The sequence below is a fragment of the Cynocephalus volans genome, chromosome 10, assembly GCF_027409185.1.
Source record: "Cynocephalus volans isolate mCynVol1 chromosome 10, mCynVol1.pri, whole genome shotgun sequence".
Taxonomy (NCBI): Eukaryota; Metazoa; Chordata; class Mammalia; order Dermoptera; family Cynocephalidae; genus Cynocephalus; species Cynocephalus volans.
In genome coordinates, this window is record NC_084469.1 from 34723162 (window position 1) to 34743340 (window position 20179).

The following is a 20179-nucleotide window of genomic DNA, read 5'->3' on the forward strand; positions in this document are numbered from 1 at the left end:
ATAAAATAAATGCCTACACCATCCTAGGTACTTAGAACACCAGGATGAACGAGACAGACTCAGCCCCTGCCCTGCAAAGCTCCCAGCATATCAGGGATGAGAGATGTGGAGGGAGCAACTGCAGTGTGATGAGCTGGCCTTGTTGGAGGGAAAGAAAATTGGCAAGAAAACAATACACGTACAACTGCATTATGAAGATTTTCCTATCGATGCTGGAACATCCCTTGTGACGATGCGGAGGGGGTTTTCCTCCGAGACTCTGGTGATAGCAGCTGCTATGTTCACGCATCCTTCCCTGGGACAGGAGGCAGCCAGATGTCCTAAGACTGGCAGCTTCCTGTCTGGGACCCCTGAGGAAAAGGGAGAGGGCATGCTCCTCTTCGGAGCCTTCTTCGATGTCCTGGACTGTGTCCCTGTAGCCACAGGCCGGTAGCAGTTTGCAGGACTCTGGGCTCTGCAGAAGCAACCTGGGGAGTAGGGCGTTATGCCGGAATGAGGCCAGGAAATGTCAGTGACGCAGAGGGCTGCCCTGAGGCATGAAGTGCTGCCCATGCTCGACAATAGCTTCGATCTCAGACTCTGTCTAGGGTGGGGGCTGACTTTCTGTACCAACATCAGCATCTCTCCGCCCTGGCCCCATTTCAAAGCACCCTGCACTGCCTGGTTTTCCTTCATTAGTTACAGTGCTAGGGAGCTCTCTCGCCTACTAGAGGGCAGGGACCATGTCTTGTTCCGCCTTATGTTCCCAGTGCCTGGGCAGGATACTCGATCAGGTGCTTATTCACTGAAGGGGTGGGGTCCTGGTTGAGAGAGGGCATGGGGGACAGGACAGTGGAGCGACGTCTGGGGAGAGGTGGGAAGGTTTTTACAGCAGGCTGGAACCGTGGTGTGAAGGAAGGCGAGCAAAGGACCGAAGGAGGGAGGCTTCTCAACGTCTGGGGGCAGATCTGGCCTGGGGGAAGGGAGGCGCCGCCAGCCGCCCTCGCAACCCTCCCCAGCCTCCACCAGGCAATTGGGGGTGCGGCCCTTGCCAGCGCCGGGCCAGCCTCCAGGTCCCCGCCCTCCGCAGGATTCCGCCCCGTCCCGCCCTTCTCGGGATTTAGTCCCGGCAGCCTGGGCGGCCCCCGCAGCCACCGCTTCCGCCTTCTGCAGGTGAGGGTCTGGACTCCGCCGGGGCGCTTGGGGTGCGTCCGCGGGGGGCTGCGCCTCCGCTCCTCTTCCCGGGCCTTCCCCGCCGAGTTCGCGTTTCCTCCTGTCTCTCCACCCGTGCTCGCACCCAGTCCCTAGCCCACCTCTTTTCCAATGGGCCCAGCCTCGGGTCCTTCACTTCTTCCTCGCTTAACTAAAGTGGGCGAAGAGGGGGTCCAGGAGCGTGTAAGGGAGGGTGGGCGGGCAGCCAGTACCCTAGAGCACTTAGAGCCTTGTTTAATAAGGGTTGGTGGGGTTGCCCTGAAGCCAGGTTAGATTGGGTGACTCAGGCGTGTGCCGCCAGGGCTCTGTACTGGAGCTGAACTCAGGTGGGTGTGGACGGGAATGTGCACCTGCAGCCGAGGTGGCTCTCTAGGTCGTACCCGAGCTTAGCGGCCCATCACAAATGCCCGATTTGATTTCAAATATTGCTTCCTCGGGTGTATAGGAGGCAGGGACCCTGGGCGTCTCGGGTGAGGGGGCAATACGTCTGCATAACTCAGATATGTGTGGAGGGGAACTTTCATGTCTGGGGTATTGTATGTGTTTATGTGGACCTTGGTGTCTCAGACGTGTCAGGTGGTGTATCTAGATATCTTCGGCGTGTGGAAGCAATGAACTGCCATGTCTCAAGTACATGTATGTGAGAGGGTGGCGGTAAGCCTGGGTGGTTCACGGCGACATACTGGAATGTCTCAGATTTCAGAGGATATGTATCTGGGAGTCTCGGGCATGTTTTGCAGCATACCTGTAGGTCTCAGTATGCATGTGTGTGGCAGGGTGGGAGGCAGAGTACCTTCATGTATATGTGCGTATCTACCTATGTGTCTGAGGTATGGTGTGCTTAGCATATCTGGTCATCCCCAGTGTGTGTGTGGTAGGCAAAAATGCCTCCTGTATGACGAGGGCAGGTGTCTCAGGTGTATATAAGTATGTTCAACGGTGTAGCTCCGGTCTAAAAGGGCAGTGCATCTGGGTGTCCTAGGAGTACGGGGGCAGTGTGCCATGATAGCTCAGGAGTCAGGAGGTCAGGCAGTGGACTAAAATGTAAGGTGTGAGGAGGGCAGGTTTCTCAGCAGTGAGCGGGGTAGAGTACCTGGAGGTCTGGGGTATGGGGAGCATTCTACCTGGGGTGTGTGTGTGAGTGGCAGGATTCCTGGCTGTCTCTGATGTGTCCCTCCCTCTGTACCCGTGTTTGACAGGTTGCAGTTGGAGCTGGAGACCCCATCTCTGGCGTCTGAGTGTCTTAGGTGCCTACCCTGGGCTGTACATCTGAAGGAGAGTGCCATCACCCTTAGGGGTTCCTTCTCCAGACATGCTCCCTGAGGGGGGCTCCCTGTGGCTACTGCAGCTGCTCCGGGACATCCAGCTGTCCCAGTTTTACCGGCCCATCCTTGAGGAGCTGAATGTCACTCACCCAGAGCATTTCAATTTTGTTCGGCCGGAGGACCTGGACAGCATTGGCATGGGCCGCCCTGGTGAGGAACTTCTGCCCTGAGGCCCTGGTCTCTCCTTCCCCAGCCTATCATCCCCCCCACCTCCCCAGCCCTCTTCTTGCCTCTGCACCCTGCCCCACTCCCACCCCAGCCCTCTGATTCTGGCCTCCCGCAGCCCAGCGCAGACTGGCTGAAGCTCTGAAGAGGCACCGTTCAGGACTCAAGTCTAAGAACTGGGTCTACAAGGTGTGTTGGGGTGGGGGTTGGGGTGTTGAGAGTCTTAAAGGACCAGCTTAGATCCGGGGAATGGGGTGGGTTGAGTGGCTGGAGGGGTATGCAGGGTTCTGCACACCTGATTTCCCACCCCTGTTTCAGATCCTCGGGGGTTTTGTCCCTGAGAAGAAGGAGACCACCCTACCCTCAGACAGCCTTTCATGCCTCCCTGAGCCTGAGGCGGGACTCAAGTGTCTGATCCCAGAAGGTGCTGTGTGCAGAGGGGAGCTGCTGGGCTCAGGCTGCTTTGGTGTGGTGCACCGAGGGCTGTGGACGCTGCCCAGTGGCCAGAGTGTGAGTGCCCAGGGAGCCTACTTCATCCAGAGTACTTGGCCCAGCTGCACCCACTGTTCATGCCCGCTCTGCCCTGGCCCTCGCATGGCTGTTCCCCAAGTTGCCTGATGGTGCTTCCCTCCACCTCCAGGTCCCAGTGGCTGTTAAGTCCCTCCGGGTAGGTCCCGAAGGCCCCGTGGGCACAGAGCTGGGGGACTTCCTGCGAGAAGTGTCGGTCATGATGAACTTGGAGCACCCACACGTGCTGCGTCTGCACGGCCTGGTACTGGGCCAGCCTCTGCAGATGGTGAGCAGATCCTGACGCTGGCTCCCGGGGCAGCCTTGGGGCTGGTGGGCGGCAGGGAGGTGGGCGGCCAGAATCAGGTGGGGCCGGACCTTGGCTCAGGCAGCGCTGCGCTCCCGCAGGTGATGGAGCTGGCACCACTGGGCTCCCTGCACGCGCGCCTGACGGCCCCAGCCCCGACACCCCCTCTACCCGTGGCCCTGCTCTGCCTCTTCCTGCGGCAGTTGGCGGGGGCCATGGCGTACTTGGGGGCCCGCGGGCTGGTGCACCGAGACCTCGCTACGCGCAACCTGCTGCTGGCTTCGCCGCGCACCATCAAGGTGGCAGACTTCGGGCTGGGGCGGCCGCTGGGCGGCGCCCACGGCCGCTACGTCATGGGCGGGCCCCGCCCCATCCCCTTTGCCTGGTGAGGGCGAGGCCCTGAGGGCGGTGGGAGAGGGGGCGAGTCTGCAGCGCAGCAGCTGAGGGGAAGTGCGCGGGGGCTGGTCTTCTGAGGGAGGCTGGGACGAGACGGTCATCGGTGTGGAAGGGCTTGGAAAGGAGGACTTCTGAGGATGATGGGAGCACTGCGGGGAGCGGTGCCCGGTGGAGCTTTGCGGTGTACATATCCGGCCCCCCTCCTCTCCACTTCCGCAGGTGTGCCCCAGAGAGCCTGCGCCAGGGAGCCTTCTCTTCTGCCTCGGACGTGTGGATGTTTGGGGTGACGCTGTGGGAGATGTTCTCCGGGGGCGAGGAACCCTGGGCCGGGGTCCCTCCGTACCTCATCCTACAGCGGCTGGAGAGGGACCGTGCCCGGCTGCCTAGGCCTCCGCTGTGCTCCAGGGCGCTCTACGCCCTCGCCTTGCGCTGCTGGGCCCCCCACCCTGCTGACCGGCCTACCTTTTCCTACCTGGAGGGGCTGCTCCAAGAGGTGGGGATTCCCACCTCCCCAGATACACAGTCTGTCTTTCCTCCATTCTCTCTCCCAGGGTTCCTTACACAAGACTAACATATCCTGATGCCTCTGCTGGGCTCTGAGACCCAGCTCTGAACAAAACAGATCCAGTCCCTACCTGTAGGGAGCTCAGAGCCCTGGGGAGGCAGCCTGGGGCTACACAGATGCAGACTGAAAGGCAGGGGTCTGTGTGTGGGCCAGAAAAGGGGCACAGAGGAGAGCGTGGTGGTTGACCTGGGTGTTTGACAGGCAGAGGAAGAGAAGTTCAGCGTGGGAGGGGAAACGGAAGGAATGAGGCTGCAGAGGTGAGCAGGGCCTGCCTCGTGGGGGGTTTGTAAGGCTGCTCAGTAGCACTAGCTAATATGTGGAGCCCTTGATCTGTGTAAGACACTGTTCTAAGTGCTTTAAATGCACCTTTATGCATAGTCACTCATTTAATCCTTTCAACAACCCGATGAGGTAATTATTATTATCTCCATTTTACAGATGGGGCAGTTGAGGCACTAACAGTTCAAGTGACTTGCTTAAAGTCACACAATAAGTGGAGGAGTGGGATTTGAACCATTCAGTTTGACTTCAGAGCTGTTCCCTAAGTCACTACTTACCATTAAAGGAGTTTAGTCTTTAAGGGCACTTGGGAGCCATGGGAGGGTTTTGAGCAGGGGAGTTACAAGCCAGCTTTATGCATTGTATCACTCTGGTGTGGTGTAAGGATGGATAAGAGGGGTGATACTGACAGTGGCTGTGAAGCAGAAGTGAGATGAGGAGGTCTGGATGAGGGGTGAGGCAGTGGGGCTGGAGAGGAGGGGAAATTTTCCAGAGATGTGTAGGGGATGGATCTGATGGGCCTGGGTGTGTAGTAAAAGCTGTGTACAGGATGGCTGTCCCCTTATTCCCCTTGGGTTGGGACAGAGTCCTTCTTTGTTGCTCCTTGAACCCTGGGCGGTATCCAGATTGACATGGGATTCAGTTTTGCCTCCCCCATTGGATTACAACTGGGGATAGGGAGAGTCCCACCCTGGGCCTAGCACAGAGGATATAGCTGGTAAGAATTTGATTGGGGGGTGCACAGAGGGGAGTCTCCTTTCTTTCCTACTCCCATATGACCTTCTGATTCAGGCCACAAGCCTGAGGTCAGTCACCCTTACTTGTCTCTACAGGCCTGGCCTTCTGAGGGACGCTGTGTGAGGGATGTCACAGAGCCAGGTGCCTTGAGGATGGAGCCTGGGGACCCCATTACCATCATCGACGGCAGGTGATAGCCCCATGCCTCCCAAGGATCCCCAAGAGGAGGACTTCCTCCCAACCTTCCTGACTCCCAGTCTCCTCTCTGTTTCTCCCCATCTCCTTGAACCCTGATCTTCTGACTCTTCCCCTTCTCTCCCCACTGGGCCCTGAGAGCTTCAGCACAGTCCTGGCTGCTCTGCTGGAGCCACTGCTGACTGACCCATAGAGCCCTTTTGTGTTAGAAAGAAAAAAGCTTCCTTTCCTCCAGCCTGAGGCAGCTACAAGGCACACAGCTTGGTCAGCTGAATGTGGCCCAGAGCCCAGTCCCTATTGTCCCCCTTGCTCCCATGCCCTTGACCAGCTCCTCTTCCTACAGCCCTGACTCCACAACCTGGAAGGGCCAGAACGGTCGCACCTTCAAAGTGGGCAGCTTCCCAGCCTCGGCAGTGACGCTGACAGACTTGGGGGGCTCACCAGCCACCCGTCCAGTCCACAGAGGCTCACCTGCCCAGGGAGAGCGACGCCGGGGAAGCATAGATGGGTGAGGATCTGTAAGGGTGAGGGACAGATGTGGGTGGGGGAAACTGACCAAGTCCAGCAACTTCTCTGGAAGGGATGCTTGGGAAGAGGACCAGGGTGAAGCTGCAGATGAGATTAGACTCGTCTCCCAGCTGGAACTTCCCCCTTAGGTCTCCTGAGTGCCCCAGAGAGTTTCTTTGGCAGGGGATGTTGATATGTGGGGTGGAGAGGGGTGGTGTGAAGGATGAACTGGATCATTCTCCCGCAGGGACAGAGAGAAGGTAAAGCTTCGGGATCTACCTGCAGCGTGGGGCCAGAGAAGGAACATACCTCTGCAGAAGATGAAAGGTGGGCGTTGGGGGACTCCAGGGTCTCTGAGGAGATCAAGTACAACCCTCCAATTCTGTACCACCTGCCCTGAATCCATGCCTTTGCCTGTACGATATCCTTCCCCCAAATTCTGCCTGTAGGCATCCTAGTTATACTTCAAGATTGTAAGAGATACAAAGGCCTCTGCCTTCTCTACTGAAAGCATCTCCCCACCCTGGCCCTTGAGTTCTCAGTTCCTTGGGTCCTCAGCTGTCAACGCCTTGGTATCTATTTGCACACCTGTCTGATTGTCCCACCTAACACAAGGACCATCCCGAGGACAGGGCTGGCCAGCTTTTGAATGCTTGCAAAACCATCCAGCTCAACACAGATAAAGACAGAGAGCGTGAAGAAGGCAGGGCCTAGCATCTGGGCCTCCTCTCAATTGTTTCTTTCTCAACTGTGCAGGCATTTCCAAGAGTCTAGAGTCAGTTCTGTCCCTGGGCCCTCGCCCCACAGGGGGTGGTTCGAGCCCCCCTGAACTTCGACATGCCAGAGCTGTGCCCCAGGCACCCCCAAGCCTGCCTCCACGCCCGCCTTTTGCCTCCAGCTCTTCTCAGCCCAGCCAGCCCCCCAGGGAGCGGCCTCCCTGGCCCAAAAGAGAACCCCCACACAACCACCCCATGGGAGCACCTGGAGCCAGTAAAGCCACTGTCCCCTCTGGAGGTCTCTTTGCCAACCCTGAGTTTCAGAGGAAGATTATGGAGGTGAGGTCTCAGTGAAATGGCCTGGTGTCTAGAAGTGGCTACGAGCTAGGGCAGGGGCCTGAGTGAGGCTTTGTCCCATGCAGGTGGAGATGAGCGTGCATGGAGTCACCCACCGGGAGTGCCAAGCGGCGCTAAGAGCCACTGGGGGAGATGTGGTTTCTGCCATCCGGAACCTTAAGGTAAAGCCAGACCCTTCTCTTGGGCTCCCTCCTCTCCTCCCCCTGCCACCTGGCAGTCAGCTGCCCTCCCTCCTGCTTCCACAGGTAGACCATCTCTTCCAACTGAGTAGCCGGTCCAGAGCTGACTGTCGGCGCATCCTGGAGCACTACCAGTGGGACCTCTCAGCTGCCAGCCGCTATGTCCTGGCCCGGCCATGAACTCTGCTTCCTTGAGCATGGACACCAGCATGGAGTGCCTAGCCTCTCAGAACCTGGGCATGTGGGACCAAGCAGAACCAGAACAAGGTCCTGACACGGGCAGACTTTCACACCTGGGGAGATCTCATCTGCTTCAGGGCACTGTAGTAGGATACAGGAGCCCGGGGTCAGGCACTGATGAGTGTCTCCTCCTAACCCTGCCCCTTTGCCTCTGAGGGCCAAGCTCCCTTGGATGGGCCAAGAAAGATCTAGTCTACTCTGCCCACCACTTTCCCAAACAAGAGGAGGACTTGGAGGAAAAGAGCTGCCATACATCATTTCCAGAGGAAGCTTTGACTCACTACAGAGAATGATCAAGTGGCCGTACTGGACCATGGGAACAGCCAGCTACAACACTGGACTCTGGGGCAGCAATCATGGATGATGGAAGCAACCATACTGACTTAGGGCACGTGGCCTAAACTGCCTTGGTTTGGTCCAGGGCCATCATGGGTGATGAAATTTGTTCTCCTGGTCTTAAGGACATTTGATCCAGATAGCGTGGGTTAGGAGACAGGCCAGCCTTTGCCCCAGCCCTATTTCCCTTCGTTTTTTCCCACATCAACTCTTTCTTCTACCCTCCACGATTACACACATCTTCCAATGTCCAAAACGTTACAAAGTTTATATGAATATAACATACAAAGATGCAGCCTCCTTCCTAGGGCAAGGGAAGGAAGGGGTGGTTAAATAAGGCAAAGGAAGCTGCAGCAAGCACCAGCTGTGGGTAGGGCCCAAGGGAGAGATGAAGTTGGCACTGGGCCCAGCCCCTACAGCTGTTGGAGAGGTGGGGATTCCCTCAAAGTGCCATAGTCTGAGGCTGAACTCATTGGCCAAGCTGATGCAGGGGAAGGGTGGCCGTGTCTTCCATCTTTGGTGCTGCTTACCCTTCTCCACCCTGGCCCTGTTGTAAAACCCCGGAGTCCTGGGTTCCAATGGCCTCCTCTGGAGCAGAAGCCCTGGAAGTGAGTGGGGGCAGTGTGCGGGCAAGTTTGAAGCTGAGGTGCTTGTGAGCTGAGGGACTTCTGGGAGACCGTGGTAGTAGGGGAAGGGCGCTCATACGTACCCTCTGTGGGGGCCACAGGTGAAGGAGGCAAGGGGAGGAAGGTAGGGATGGGGTGCCATGGCCCCCAGCCTCTCAGGCACCCCTGTCTGTCCTCTGCAGTGTACGTGGAGGAAAGGGGCTGCCTCTGAGGAGGAGCCAGGCCAGGGCAGGTGACCATCTTGAATTCTGGTTGAGGTGATGGTCTTCTCACCCTGAGGCGGCCTCTAACTGGTGATGGCAGAGGGCCCAGCACCTCCTCGCTTCTCAAAGAACATGTAGTCCTGAGGGGAGGCCACTGTCAACTGGAGATCCAGCTGGGTCACCCTGGCTCAGCTATCACAACCCAGGTCTGGAACCTCAAGCCCCCACAACATCTGTCCCTGATCTTTTCCTAGCAAGAGGCCAGGAAGTGCACAGAGCTCTAAGTGACAGCAAAGTAGTGGCAGGAGGGGAGGGGCAGGGGCAGCCAACTCACAATGAGGAACGTGGCTCCCAGCAGCACAGCCTTCACCCTCACGTCCAGATCCAATGGGAACTGTAGGCCAAAGTCATCTGCATCCGTGAGGGCTTCTCGAAGCAGCCCACCCCACTGCTTGCTGATGCGACCCACGCTGCGGGATTCATCCCTTGTCTTCACCTGTCGGAAGGGAGGGTGGAAGGACTCCACTGGGGTGGATGCAACCGATCTCACCTGCCTCCAATCTCACTCCCATGTATGTGTCGTGCAGGTGCTATACTCAGTGGAGCCTCCCAACAGCCTTGTGACAGCTGGGGAAACTGAGGCACCCTAGGTCATGCTGAGAGTATGTAGCAAAAACCAGGATTCAGACTCAGATCTGTTGCGCTCCAAAGGCCATGCATGACATAACTGAACACCAGTCATAGGTGAAATGAAAGCACTACATAGTCTAATCCCCTTAGCATATAGCTCATTGCTAGGTTTGCTTTGGTTAACAGTTTGTGCCCTGCACAGAGTATCCTGGCTGAGAGACCAAAGGAGGCTGCCAAAATCCTGTCTGTACTTTACCAACCAAGCAGGCTTCTAGAAGGCCCAAAGGAGGGCCTCTTTTCTAGTCTGCAAAGTAGGGGAGGGCTCTGTCGAGCATTGCATGCAAGCCTCATCTAGAGGGGATCCAAGCCTGTCCACTGGGGGGAAGAGCAGCAGCAAGTAGCCTCTGAGGACCACAATTTTCACTGGTCTCTGAACCCAGCAGCAACAGGCCCTGCCAGTGTGGGTGATAACTTACAGTGACTTCCTGGTCCTTTTCCTATGCTTATTCTCCAGACTAGAACGGGAGTGATTTCCTTCTATGTCCTTCCCATCCCCTTCCTCCACTGTCCTACAGCTCTGGGGCACCTCCTGCAGCCCAGTCCCAGGCTGTGCAGGGCCTGTCCCAGCCAGCCGTGTGGTCTGAAAGGTGCAGCCCAAGTATGGACCATTCATAGTTACATAAAAGGACCCTGGACCTGTGAGAACCCTACTGTCTACACATTCCCATCCTGAGATCACTCAGTTATCTCTTTCCCAACCGGTTCCCATCACAAAACCTCCCTCCAGCTACCAAGGTGACTCATTTTTTAAAAGTAACCTTAGGTAGGGCACATCAATAGAAGTGTGGGAAAATCTACTGGATTATACCTGTTGTTTCTCCCTTATCTGCACAGGAAATATTCCTTAAATAGCTCAAGGGTCTGTGGAGTGGCTTTGTCTTCTATAAACCAAGGTGCTTCCCAGTCCTCACTCTCTAAAACTCTCACCACTTGGGATCTCCAGGCTCCAGGTTAGTGATAGGAATGCACGGTGAGAAGGACATTACCTGGATTTCAGGTTGGAAGGACGATTTGGACGTCTAGGTGGGCAGGGCAAGCCACAAGGTGTTAACATGTTAAGTTAGTGCTTGCTCCAGGGCCTGGGCTCACAAACTCATACACAGTAGCCACATGGGCTCAGCCCACAGCAGACTTAACAATCATCTTTCAGTGGTGCTGATAACACCAAGGTCCAGGGTTCAATCCCTGTACCAGCCAGCTGCCATAAAAAAATAAAAAATAAAAAAAATCATCTTTCACCATAAGTTGAGGCTGGCTTTAGATTTTTTACCCTAGCACAGGGCTATATGTAACAATCAGCATTGGTCCTTAAAATGAAATCCTCTTTGCCATGCTTTTGTAAGACCACTGGGACATCCTATTTCCAAATGGAGGAAAACTGGAAATGGAGTCACAGTGGATTTCAATTGATGAGCTTAGGGTCTTGACCTTAGTGCTGGCCATCCTGCCTCATGGAAACTGCCATCTGGGATCAGTGAAGTTGCATCTTGGTTTAAGAAGGTCCCAGGAACTTCCCCATGTTCCTGATACCTCAAAGTTGGTGTCCGTCCCACAGCCACAGGTCCAGCAAGGCCCCACCACTCGAAGGACCGTCTGGCGATCGGCATCCTGGATGGAGAACTTGGGGAGGAAGGGGTGCCAGGTCTGTAGCACGTGGCCGATGGTGGTGCCTGGTGGAGCCTGTACTTCCATCTGGAGTGGGAGGCAGGCAGGGTCACTGCTGAGCCAGGGCAACCTGGTCCCAGCTCTTATCATCTGTCTACTTGCCCTCCTCACTAAACCTCCTATCCCCACCTGCCCACTAGCACCCGAGCCAATCTTACCCTGGGTCCTGCCTCATCATTGTCCCGCCCCACACCAGAGCCTCTCCCCGGTCCCATCCCTTCCCACCCACCTCCTGGAGGCCGCAGGGGCAGCAGCTGCAGCCACAGTGGAGCGGGCGGAGCAGGCGCAGCACCTCGCGGTCCCCGGGGTCGGCCAGGCGGACACGCAGCGGCCGGCGGGCGCCACAGCACAGACGGGCGCAGCAGTTGCTCTCCTCGGCCGCCTGACCCAGGGGCTGCCCAGCCCCGGAGCGCAGTTCGTACCGGTTACAGGTCTCCCAGCCGAGAAATGCTGGCGGGGGTGCACATGAGGCTCAGGCACGTGGCCCGCCCAGGAGCCCACCATCTCTGCCCCTATCACAGGGCCCAACCTACTGCACCTTCCACTTACTTTCTACTCGCTCAGCCTTCTGGTGAATCAAGATCTGATCAATCTGGAAAGAGAGTAGGAGGGAGCTGACATCAGCCAGCCGGCCTGCACGCTCTGGTCCCCTCCCTGTTTCTCTTCCTCCCTCCCACTCACCTGCACCAGGAATTCGAGACCAGAAGGCACTCCCGGCAGTGGCAAGAAGGAAGCAGCGGATCCCGGGGCCACGGGGCCGGGTGAGGGGAACACAGCGAAGCCGGGGGCAGGGGCAGGAACCTGGGCGGGTCCTGGCGCTTGCCCGGGCCCAGGATGCAGCGCCGGCTCCGGGTACCCAGCGGTCACAGGGTAGGCAGGTGGGGGCGAAGGGGCGTAGCCTCTGGGGGGCAAGTAGCCTGGTGGGGGAGGGCAGGGGTAGGTTAGAAAGGTATCCGCAGCCTCATTCCCTTATTCCTCAGCCCAAGGGCCACGAGGCTACGGAGGAAATGTGTTGGAAGAAGCGGAGAAAGATGGGGCAGGGGAGCAGGGCGGTGGCTCCCCGGGAGGAAGGGAGGGGCCCCACGAAGCCAGTCCGAGCACATTCCCAGGGGATGTGTTAAACACCCGGCTCCCCAGTCCGTGGGGGGATAACGGAGACCCCCGGCCTTGCGCCCACTTACCTGCCATGGGAAAGGGGTGGATGTCGGTGTCCCGGAGGCTTAGTTCTGGAAGTGGAGGCAAGCTCGGAGACAGCCAGACAGATACAGAGACAGACACAAAGACTGACAGGCAAATGCGGAGAGGCGGCTGCGCCCGGCGCCGGCCGGGGTCTCTTGGGCGGCGCCTCTGACTCGGGGAGAAACCGAAAGTGTCAGTGGGCGGTGCGGAGTACCTGGGACCCTGGGTTCCCTCGGGGGCCCCAGAACCGCCCCCTCCCTTTGTTCTCCCATTCTCCGCAGAGGCGGCTGTTGGGGGACGGCAGGACAGGTGGACCCGCGATAGACCGACGGTCCGACCTCGAAGGCGGTCTCCCTGATCCCTCTGTGCCCCCGCTCACCTGAAGACCCCAGAATTGCTCGGGTGCCGCGCACTCGGCGGCTCAAAAGAGCTGGCGGAGGCGGGCCCAGGACCTGACTCCGCCCCTCGACCCGTCCGGGCCCCGCCCCTCCCGGCCTGGGCAGTGCGTCTGCGCAGGGAAGAGGCCGCCTCTCCACCGCCGGGCGCCGCGGACTCTGGACCTAGAGCTCCTTGAAATCGCCGGCGTCCCCGCCTCTTCCGCTCCCACTGCAGACGCGCAGAGGAAGGGCGCCTGGGGAGGGCAGCCGACTAGTACCCAGCCCCGCGACCCCCGTCGGGTCCGCGGGCAGTGAGTGCTGAGCGCCCCTTGGTGGGAAGCGAGCTCTGCGTGCGCTCCCGCCGCCCGGCCGCCCTGGACTCTGGACTCCTCCTCCCAAGGGCGGTTCGGGCCTCGCTGACGCAGCGGAACACCCTTCACACTCACTCATTGGCTTCCAGGACTGGCTCCTGGCTTCCTCTCTACCTCGCAGGGGCGACCTCGCCGGCTTCTCTCCCTGCCTCAGCGGCGACCCACACAGGCGCCTCGCAATTGCAGTCAGTACTTCCTTCAGGCGCGCCTAGCTAGCCACGCGGTGGCCAAACAGCGTCAGTAATGAGAGTGAGTGACGTGAGTCTCGGGGCCAGAGGAGGAAGCGCTGTCAGAAGAGGCTTCCCCCAAGAGGAGTCCCATCTTCTGGGTCCTGAGCCCAAGGAGGTGCGCGGTGTGAGCAAGTCTGGCGCCGTGGGGGCCTACTGGCCGAGTGGCATAAGAGTTGAGTTGAAGTGCCGCCCACGTGCACAGAAGGCCTAACCCTAACACCTAACCCTTAACCCTGACCCTAGTGAGCACCTACTATATGTCAGACAGCATTTGAGGTGATAGGAATACACAGAAGTAAAAAAAGGGGGGTTGGATCCCCCGACCAGCCAGCTGCCAAAAAATAAATTAATTAAAAAGACACGGGCTGGCTGGTTAGCTCACTCCCTTAAAGTATGGTGCTGACAAAACCTTGGTTTCAGATCCCCTTAACGACTAGCCATCAAAAACGAAAACAAAAAAATACCCTCCACATTCCTGACCTCCTGGGGCTTACATTCTAGTGGAGAAGAGACAGATAATAAGTAAAAAATGGGAAGTCCGATGGTCATAAGTGCTATGAAGACTAGAGCAGCATAAGGAGGAGAGGGAGTGGTGGGTGGGGGTTGTAATTTTAAAGAGAGCAGATTAGGAAAACATCACTGAGAAGGTAATAGTTGATTAAGAATCTAAAGGAGGTGAGGGATTGAGCCATGCAGTCATCTGGGTGAAGAGTGTTTCAGGCAGAGGGAACAGCAAGGGCAAAGGCCTTGAGGCAGAAGTGTGCCTTACTTGTTCAATAAACAAAAAGACCAGTGAGGCAGGAATGGGGTTACCAAGAGGGAGGTCAGAGAGGTGGATTGAATGTCACCCCAAACCCATTGAAGCTTGATCCCCATTGTAACAATGTTAAGAGGGTGAGAAGTCAGACTATGCCAATGTTGAAAGGTGCAGCCTTTAAGAGGTGACTGGATTGTGAGGACTATGTCCTCATGAATGGATTAATCCATTCATGGAGTAATGGGTTAATAATTTAATGGGTTGTCATGGGCATAGACTGGTGGTTTTATTTTTATTTTATTATTTTTTTTAAAAGGTGACGAGTAAGGGGATCTTAACCCTTGACTCAATGTTGTCAGCACCAGGCTCTCTCAAGTGAGCTAACTGGCCATCCCTGTATAGGGATCCGAACCTGTGGCCTTGGTGTTACCAGCACCACACTCTCCCAAGTGAGCCACAAGCCAGCCCTAGACTGGTGGTTTTATAAGAAGAGCACGTGAAAGAGCTCTTGCCATTCTCGCCTTGTGAAATCCTGTGTCACCACGGGACCCTGTACAGCCCCTGCCCAGAAGAAGGCCCTCACCAGACGTGCCCCTAGACCGTGGACTCAATAGCCTCCAAAACTGTAAGAAATAAATTTCATTTTTTAACACATTACCCAGTTTCAGGTATTCTGTTAGAAGCAACAGAAAATGGATGAATAAATGAACTTCGTGAGAACTGCCTAGATTTTAATGTGCAGCCCAGGCTGAGGACTACTGAGTTAGAAGGATCTCTTTCAGGCTGCTTTGTCAAGAGTAGTCTGTAGGTAAGTAAAGGCAGAAGGAAGTTCTCACAGAAATGTAGGTGAGATACAATAGTGGCTTGGAGCAGGGGCCAGGGTGATAGCAAGGGAGGTGGTGAGAAACAGCCAGATTCCGGACATGTATTTGAGTCAATAAGACTTGATGGCCTGGATGCACAGTGCAGTCCCCACCCTTACTCTGCTCATTTCCTGCCTGCCCACTCAATCAGTACTGGACTCTAGGCACTCCTGTTCTCCCTCTTGACTTGTCATCAATATGGTCTTGTGTCTTTTTTTCTGGCAAACTCCTACGCATGCTGAAAACCTAACAAACAGACTGAAGTCTTACCAGTTTCCAAAGGCAAAACAAGCCCACCTCAGTACCTACTTGTAACACTGAACACATTACATCAGATTATCTTTCTAAAGGGTCTGTCTTCACTGCTGAAATCTAAATGTCTTAGTTTAGGGCCGAGCCCGTGGCACACTCGGGAGAGTGCGGTGCTGGGAGCGCGGCGACGCTCCCGCCGCGGGTTCGGATCCCATATAGGAATGGCCGGTGCACTCACTGGCTGAGTGCCGGTCACGAAAAAGACAAAAAATAAATAAATAAATAAATAAATAAATAAATAAATAAATGTCTTAGTTTGTAGAGGGAAAGAACTTAGCTTTGGGAGTTGGACAGAAGAGAGTTTGAATCACAGCTTACTCAGGTCCTAGCTGCGCAGTATAAATAGGTTACTTCATCTCTCTTAGCTTCTCTTGCCACTAACTTGCAGGGCTGTTGAGAAGACCCAACACAGTGTTCAGGAATTGTCACAACTCTCATTCATTATTAATGCTGCCTCAGCGTTCATCTTGTCCTGTCCCTTGCTTGTCACCTTTGACCAACATATTTTGAGGTAGTCTCCAATTCCCACTTTTGTGTTCTAGATAGATAAAGCCCATACTCTGAAACTGCTTGATTGTCTTACATTTGCTTTAAGCCTGGTGAACCCAATAATGTGACCCGAGTTCCTGCACTTAGCTTCATGCTCCCTTCGAATTAACCAATCCAACCCTGTCGTGGGAAACCCACGTAGGTAACACTCTGGATCCCATTAAAGGCTTCAGCCCGCAGGTCCCTCCCTCTCTCTTTTTCTCCCCATCTGCTCTTTGAGCTTGTGTGTTCTGGATGGCTCCTCCCTTCCCATTGGCCCTGTGAGGTGTGCTGCCATCTTCTCTCTTGGGTCTGAGTAATAAACTGAATCTTTTTGCCATTCTGGTCTGAGTGTCCCTTACTGTGTCATGCCTGACTACACTGAACCCAACTCAAATACCTCATTTAACAAATCTCAATAAGAGGGACCAATTACCAAGCAAACCTTATTTATCTTGGTTCCCTACATGCCCAGTATATACTGGCAGGACCAAAGCTAAGATGTTTGGGATCCCATTACATGGAGGATGGCCATTCCAGATACCTGGAGCTTCCCTCTGTGCCCTAGATGCCACTCGAGATGAAGAATGGAGAGACAGAAAGAGTACTGGACTGGAAGGTAGAAGCCTGGGGATCCAGCTGTGGCTCTGCCTTTGGGCCACTCTGGAGCTTCCTTCTGAGGCCTTATTATACTCATCTTTAAAATGAAGACTTTTTTTTTTTTTTTTTTTTTGGCAGCTGGCCAGTATGGGGATCTGAACCCTTGACCTTGGTGTTATAAGAAAATGAAGAAATATGATCCTCTACTAATGCGCCTCAAATCATGCCACCTCCCTGGATATAAATGCTTCAGTGGCTCCCTACTGCCCTCAAAAGAAAGTCCAACCTGTCAGCACAAGGCCCTCTACCAGTTAGCCCTGTTATCCTCATCTCTCACTGCTGACCTTCTCAAAGTCTTTAAGCCAGCCACCAGGAATTCTTTCAAGTCTCTTATATACTCTCTTGCTTCAGGGCTGCCTTGAAAGCTGCTGGGACAGGAGTCTGGAGCTCAGTAGACACTAGGGTGGGAGATAGAAATCATGGATATAAAGGTATGCACACCGTAATTAAAGTTACGGGACCGGATGAGGTTACCTAAAAATCCTCTCATTTAGAGAAAGGGTCTGCACATTTTTTTGAATACAGACCTTCAGAAAAATTAAGTATGCACCCTTAATATATCACACAGATTGTACATTATAAAACATACACAAAAAGAGAAATTAAAAATGATGACTTAGTACCAGCCGGCCACAAAAAAAAAAGAATGACTTTAACCCTTACCACTGTCTGCAAGGCCCGTACCAGCCATCCGAGACCCCTTAGTCACTGTATGGCAGCCACACTGGTTTTGCTCTTTCTCCAAATCACCAAATTTTCTCCTAGGAGCCTCAAAGATTTTGAGCTGCTCCTTTCAGCCTGTTTTGCCAGCTATTCATTGTTCCTAGAATACACTTCCCCTCCACTTTGCACATGAATGAGCTTCATTCAACAGCACCTTCGTGGTGAGGCCTTCCTGTCTAAAGGGGTACAACCTTCACTGTTCAGCTGTTCCACTGCCTCCCTGTTCTTTTCCTTCAAGCAAGTAGCACAACTCACAATAATATATTTGTGTTTGGTTGTTTAAGTCCATTTCCACTACTAGATGGGAAACTGCATGAGGGAAAGGACAGTGTCTGTCTTCTCAGGGTTGAACTTCCTTGTAATGTGTGTCTGACACATGATCAACACTGGCTTAATAAATACTGCCCCCTAAACATCCTCCAGGTCTCTACATGCTGTGAGTGCTGCTCCAGCTTGTCTTGCTGCCTTTTCTCTCTCCTTTCCTGCCTAACTCAGAAACTCAGCCCACACTGAAGACTCATGTTGCCCCAAATCTCTCCCTTCCTCACCTTGGTCTCTTTATTCATTGTGTTTCCTCCAGACAACAGAGCTCCTGTACAGATTACCTCAAGCACTGTAAAGCATTTTCTGACCCTCAATACATCATGATGTCACCAGTTTGAACCCCAAAGTATTTTGTAACTAATGACACTCCTCCTGTCTTGCCTTGCCTTAACCCTCACTTCTAGAGTAAGTGGGTTCTCAATAAATTTGTGGGATGACAGGGCTGAAAACCACTACCCTACAGTAATCTTCAAATTCTAGTGGGCATCAGAACCACAAGATGAGCTTATTAAAATACAGATTCCCAGGCCCCAAAGAGGGCTTCAGAAGGAATACTCACTATTTCTTTTTTTTTTTTTAAAAGATGACCGGTAAGGGGATCTTAACCCTTGACTTGGTGTTGTCAGCACCACACTCAGCCAGTGAGCGAACCGGCCATCCGTATATGGGAACCGAACCCGGGGCCTTGGTGTTATCAGCACCGCACTCTACCGAGTGAGCCACGGGCCGGCCCGGAATACTCACTATTTCAAGCACTCTTTATGACTCTGATGCCCATAGGTTTAAGAACATCATAACAGGGCCAGCCCATGGCTCACTTGGGAGAGCGTGGTGCTGATAACACCAAGGCCATGGGTTTGGATCCCTATATAGGGATGGCCGGTTAGCTCACTTGGAGAGCGTAGTGCTGACAACACCAAGCCAAGAGTTAAGATCCTCTTACTGGTCATCTTAAAAAAATAAATAAAAAAGAACATCATAACAGGTTAACTTGACATGAAAGGACTCCCAAGACCTAAGGCTCACTGATTAAGTCTTAGGAAAGGGAGGGAGCCCAGAGGTGAATCCTTACCCTTCCTCCTCCAAGACGTTAGATGAACAGACTGCAAAGTTCTTTATTTGCCTTTCTCTTTTAATCCTTTCAAAAAATTACCCAGAACTCAGTAATTAAACAAAAGGAAGCTCAAAGAGCCAAGGCAAGCCAGCCCAAGAATAGTAAGCTGCCTCCGACAGGGGCCACAGTCTGGATGCTGGGGTCTCCACTCAGAGCCTGGTAGTAAAAGCTGGTGCAGAATAAGGTGGTTCCAGAGGCTAGCAGTAATCCGGCCTAATGGAGACACAGGGCAGAATACAGACTTGTAAGAACAGGGCAGATTTAGAGGGAATGGGTGGGGCTTGGTCAGGGTTAGGCAGGGGTAAAGATTACCCAGATGGGCTTTCTGCAGTGGGGCACCCCTAAGAGGGCCAGGCTGTGTAAGAAGTGGTGTTTGTTGGCCTTGTCAAAGAGCTGTAAGAAAAAGAGAAATGGGAAACTTCATAAGCAACGTAGGAGCCTGAGATCTCATGGTGACAAACAGAACCAAAGTCCATCCCCACCCCACCCTTGAAGTCCCAGCTTACTCCCAAGCCTCAGTCTGGCAGCCCTTGCTGATCCAGAGACCTGTGCCTCTCCCTGCCCGCCCCCCGACTTCTCTCAGAGACCCGACTTTGTGCCTTCGTAAACCCGAGGGTCGGGGAGCCCCGGCGCAGTTACTTCACCTCCTTCCCGTAGGCATCTGGAAATTGGGCGCCTGTGGAGAGAAGCAAAAGTTACCAGTCCTAGTGCCAGCCCCGACCGCCCCCAATCCCGGGGGACCCAGATTGACGAGAAAGGGCGCCCCCCAGGAAGCTTCCGATTGGTGGAAACACGCATGGGACAGTTTGGGGAACCAACTGGACCCGGCCGAGGGACTTCAAAAGATTTAGGTCTCTTAAAGAGAAGGCTGTCTGCTCTACGGGATGCCTGGCAATTCCCATAGGCTCCGCCCCTGCACCACACTCTAGAGGTCGCCCCAAGCACAGTCCCAGCTGAGTCTCCAGCCTCCTGACCGTGCGCCCCGTAGGAAGCCAAGCCTAAGGCCCCAGCTCCGGACAAGGCTCCCAGGCGGCGGAAAGTAGCCCCTAGCCCGGCCATAGCTGTGGATGGTCACGCACCAGACGAGCACCGCCCAGGCCACCCAAGAGGCCAGCCAATCTCGATCGTCAGTGCAAAGAAGGTCCACAGGTGCCCAATCCAGGCCGTGTTCATTTCAGCGTGCAGGTCCTTGCCAGTGCTTGGGTCTTTGTTAAACCGCTGCTGAGTGGCGAAGACGTCTGGCGGGCGGAGAAACCAGCACCAATTAAGAGCGGAGGAGCCGAGCAGTGGGGGGCGGGATTGGGGGCGGGACTAGAGGATTTGCGTCACGGATTGGCCCACTTTCCAAGTTGGTCTCCTCTTCGAACTCCCCCCACCTCCGTCCAATTTCCAAAGATCCCGGTCCCCGCTCAAAGTTCCGCCCCTTTCCCCACTGGCTCCTCCTGTTCAGCTTTAAACCAAACCCACTCCCCAAAAGAGGCGGCCTCACAGATACTCAAGCACCGCCCATCGCCATGAAACCCCGCCCGCTTCGAGACGGCCCCTCCTCCACGT

At 54.8% G+C, this 20179-nt stretch overlaps 3 protein-coding genes across 7 annotated transcripts; 1 reads left to right on the forward strand and 2 right to left on the reverse strand.

Annotated features, from left to right (window-relative positions):
- The first annotated feature begins 2465 nt into the window (after positions 1–2465).
- TNK1 (tyrosine kinase non receptor 1) lies at positions 2466–8279 on the forward strand. 2 transcript variants are annotated; one of them, XM_063109510.1, is made up of 12 exons: positions 2466–2666; positions 2800–2870; positions 3000–3191; positions 3322–3477; positions 3597–3880; positions 4111–4384; positions 5569–5663; positions 5997–6176; positions 6423–6502; positions 6932–7230; positions 7314–7409; positions 7494–8279. In XM_063109510.1, exons 1-12 carry the CDS (start codon positions 2504–2506, stop codon positions 7605–7607), a joined length of 2004 nt encoding a protein of 667 aa, XP_062965580.1. In that variant the 5' UTR covers positions 2466–2503; the 3' UTR covers positions 7608–8279. The 2 variants fall into 2 exon arrangements, with proteins under 2 accessions (XP_062965580.1, XP_062965579.1); XM_063109509.1 differs by having other exon boundaries at positions 6012–6176.
- On the reverse strand, positions 8245–13278 carry PLSCR3 (phospholipid scramblase 3). 4 transcript variants are annotated; one of them, XR_010024652.1, is made up of 8 exons: positions 12369–13140; positions 11869–12104; positions 11737–11779; positions 11417–11637; positions 11053–11214; positions 9167–9328; positions 8713–8972; positions 8245–8605 (listed from the first exon to the last, which is right to left on the reverse strand). XR_010024652.1 is itself a non-coding variant. In XM_063112046.1 (8 exons), exons 2-8 carry the CDS (start codon positions 12373–12375, stop codon positions 8916–8918), a joined length of 888 nt encoding a protein of 295 aa, XP_062968116.1. In that variant the 5' UTR covers positions 12376–12997; positions 13190–13278; the 3' UTR covers positions 8245–8915. The 4 variants fall into 4 exon arrangements, 3 of the variants coding, with proteins under 3 accessions (XP_062968116.1, XP_062968117.1, XP_062968114.1); XM_063112046.1 differs by adding an exon at positions 13190–13278 and having other exon boundaries at positions 8245–8972; positions 12369–12997; XM_063112047.1 differs by having other exon boundaries at positions 8245–8972; positions 12369–12534; positions 12746–13140.
- Positions 13279–18622: 5344 nt separating this feature from the next.
- Positions 18623–19714, reverse strand: TMEM256 (transmembrane protein 256). Its single transcript, XM_063111226.1, has 4 exons — positions 19600–19714; positions 19270–19301; positions 18938–19018; positions 18623–18838 (listed from the first exon to the last, which is right to left on the reverse strand). The coding sequence occupies exons 1-4, from the start codon at positions 19682–19684 to the stop codon at positions 18695–18697; spliced, it is 342 nt and encodes a 113-aa protein (XP_062967296.1). The 5' UTR covers positions 19685–19714; the 3' UTR covers positions 18623–18694.
- Between the last annotated feature and the right edge of the window lie 465 nt (positions 19715–20179).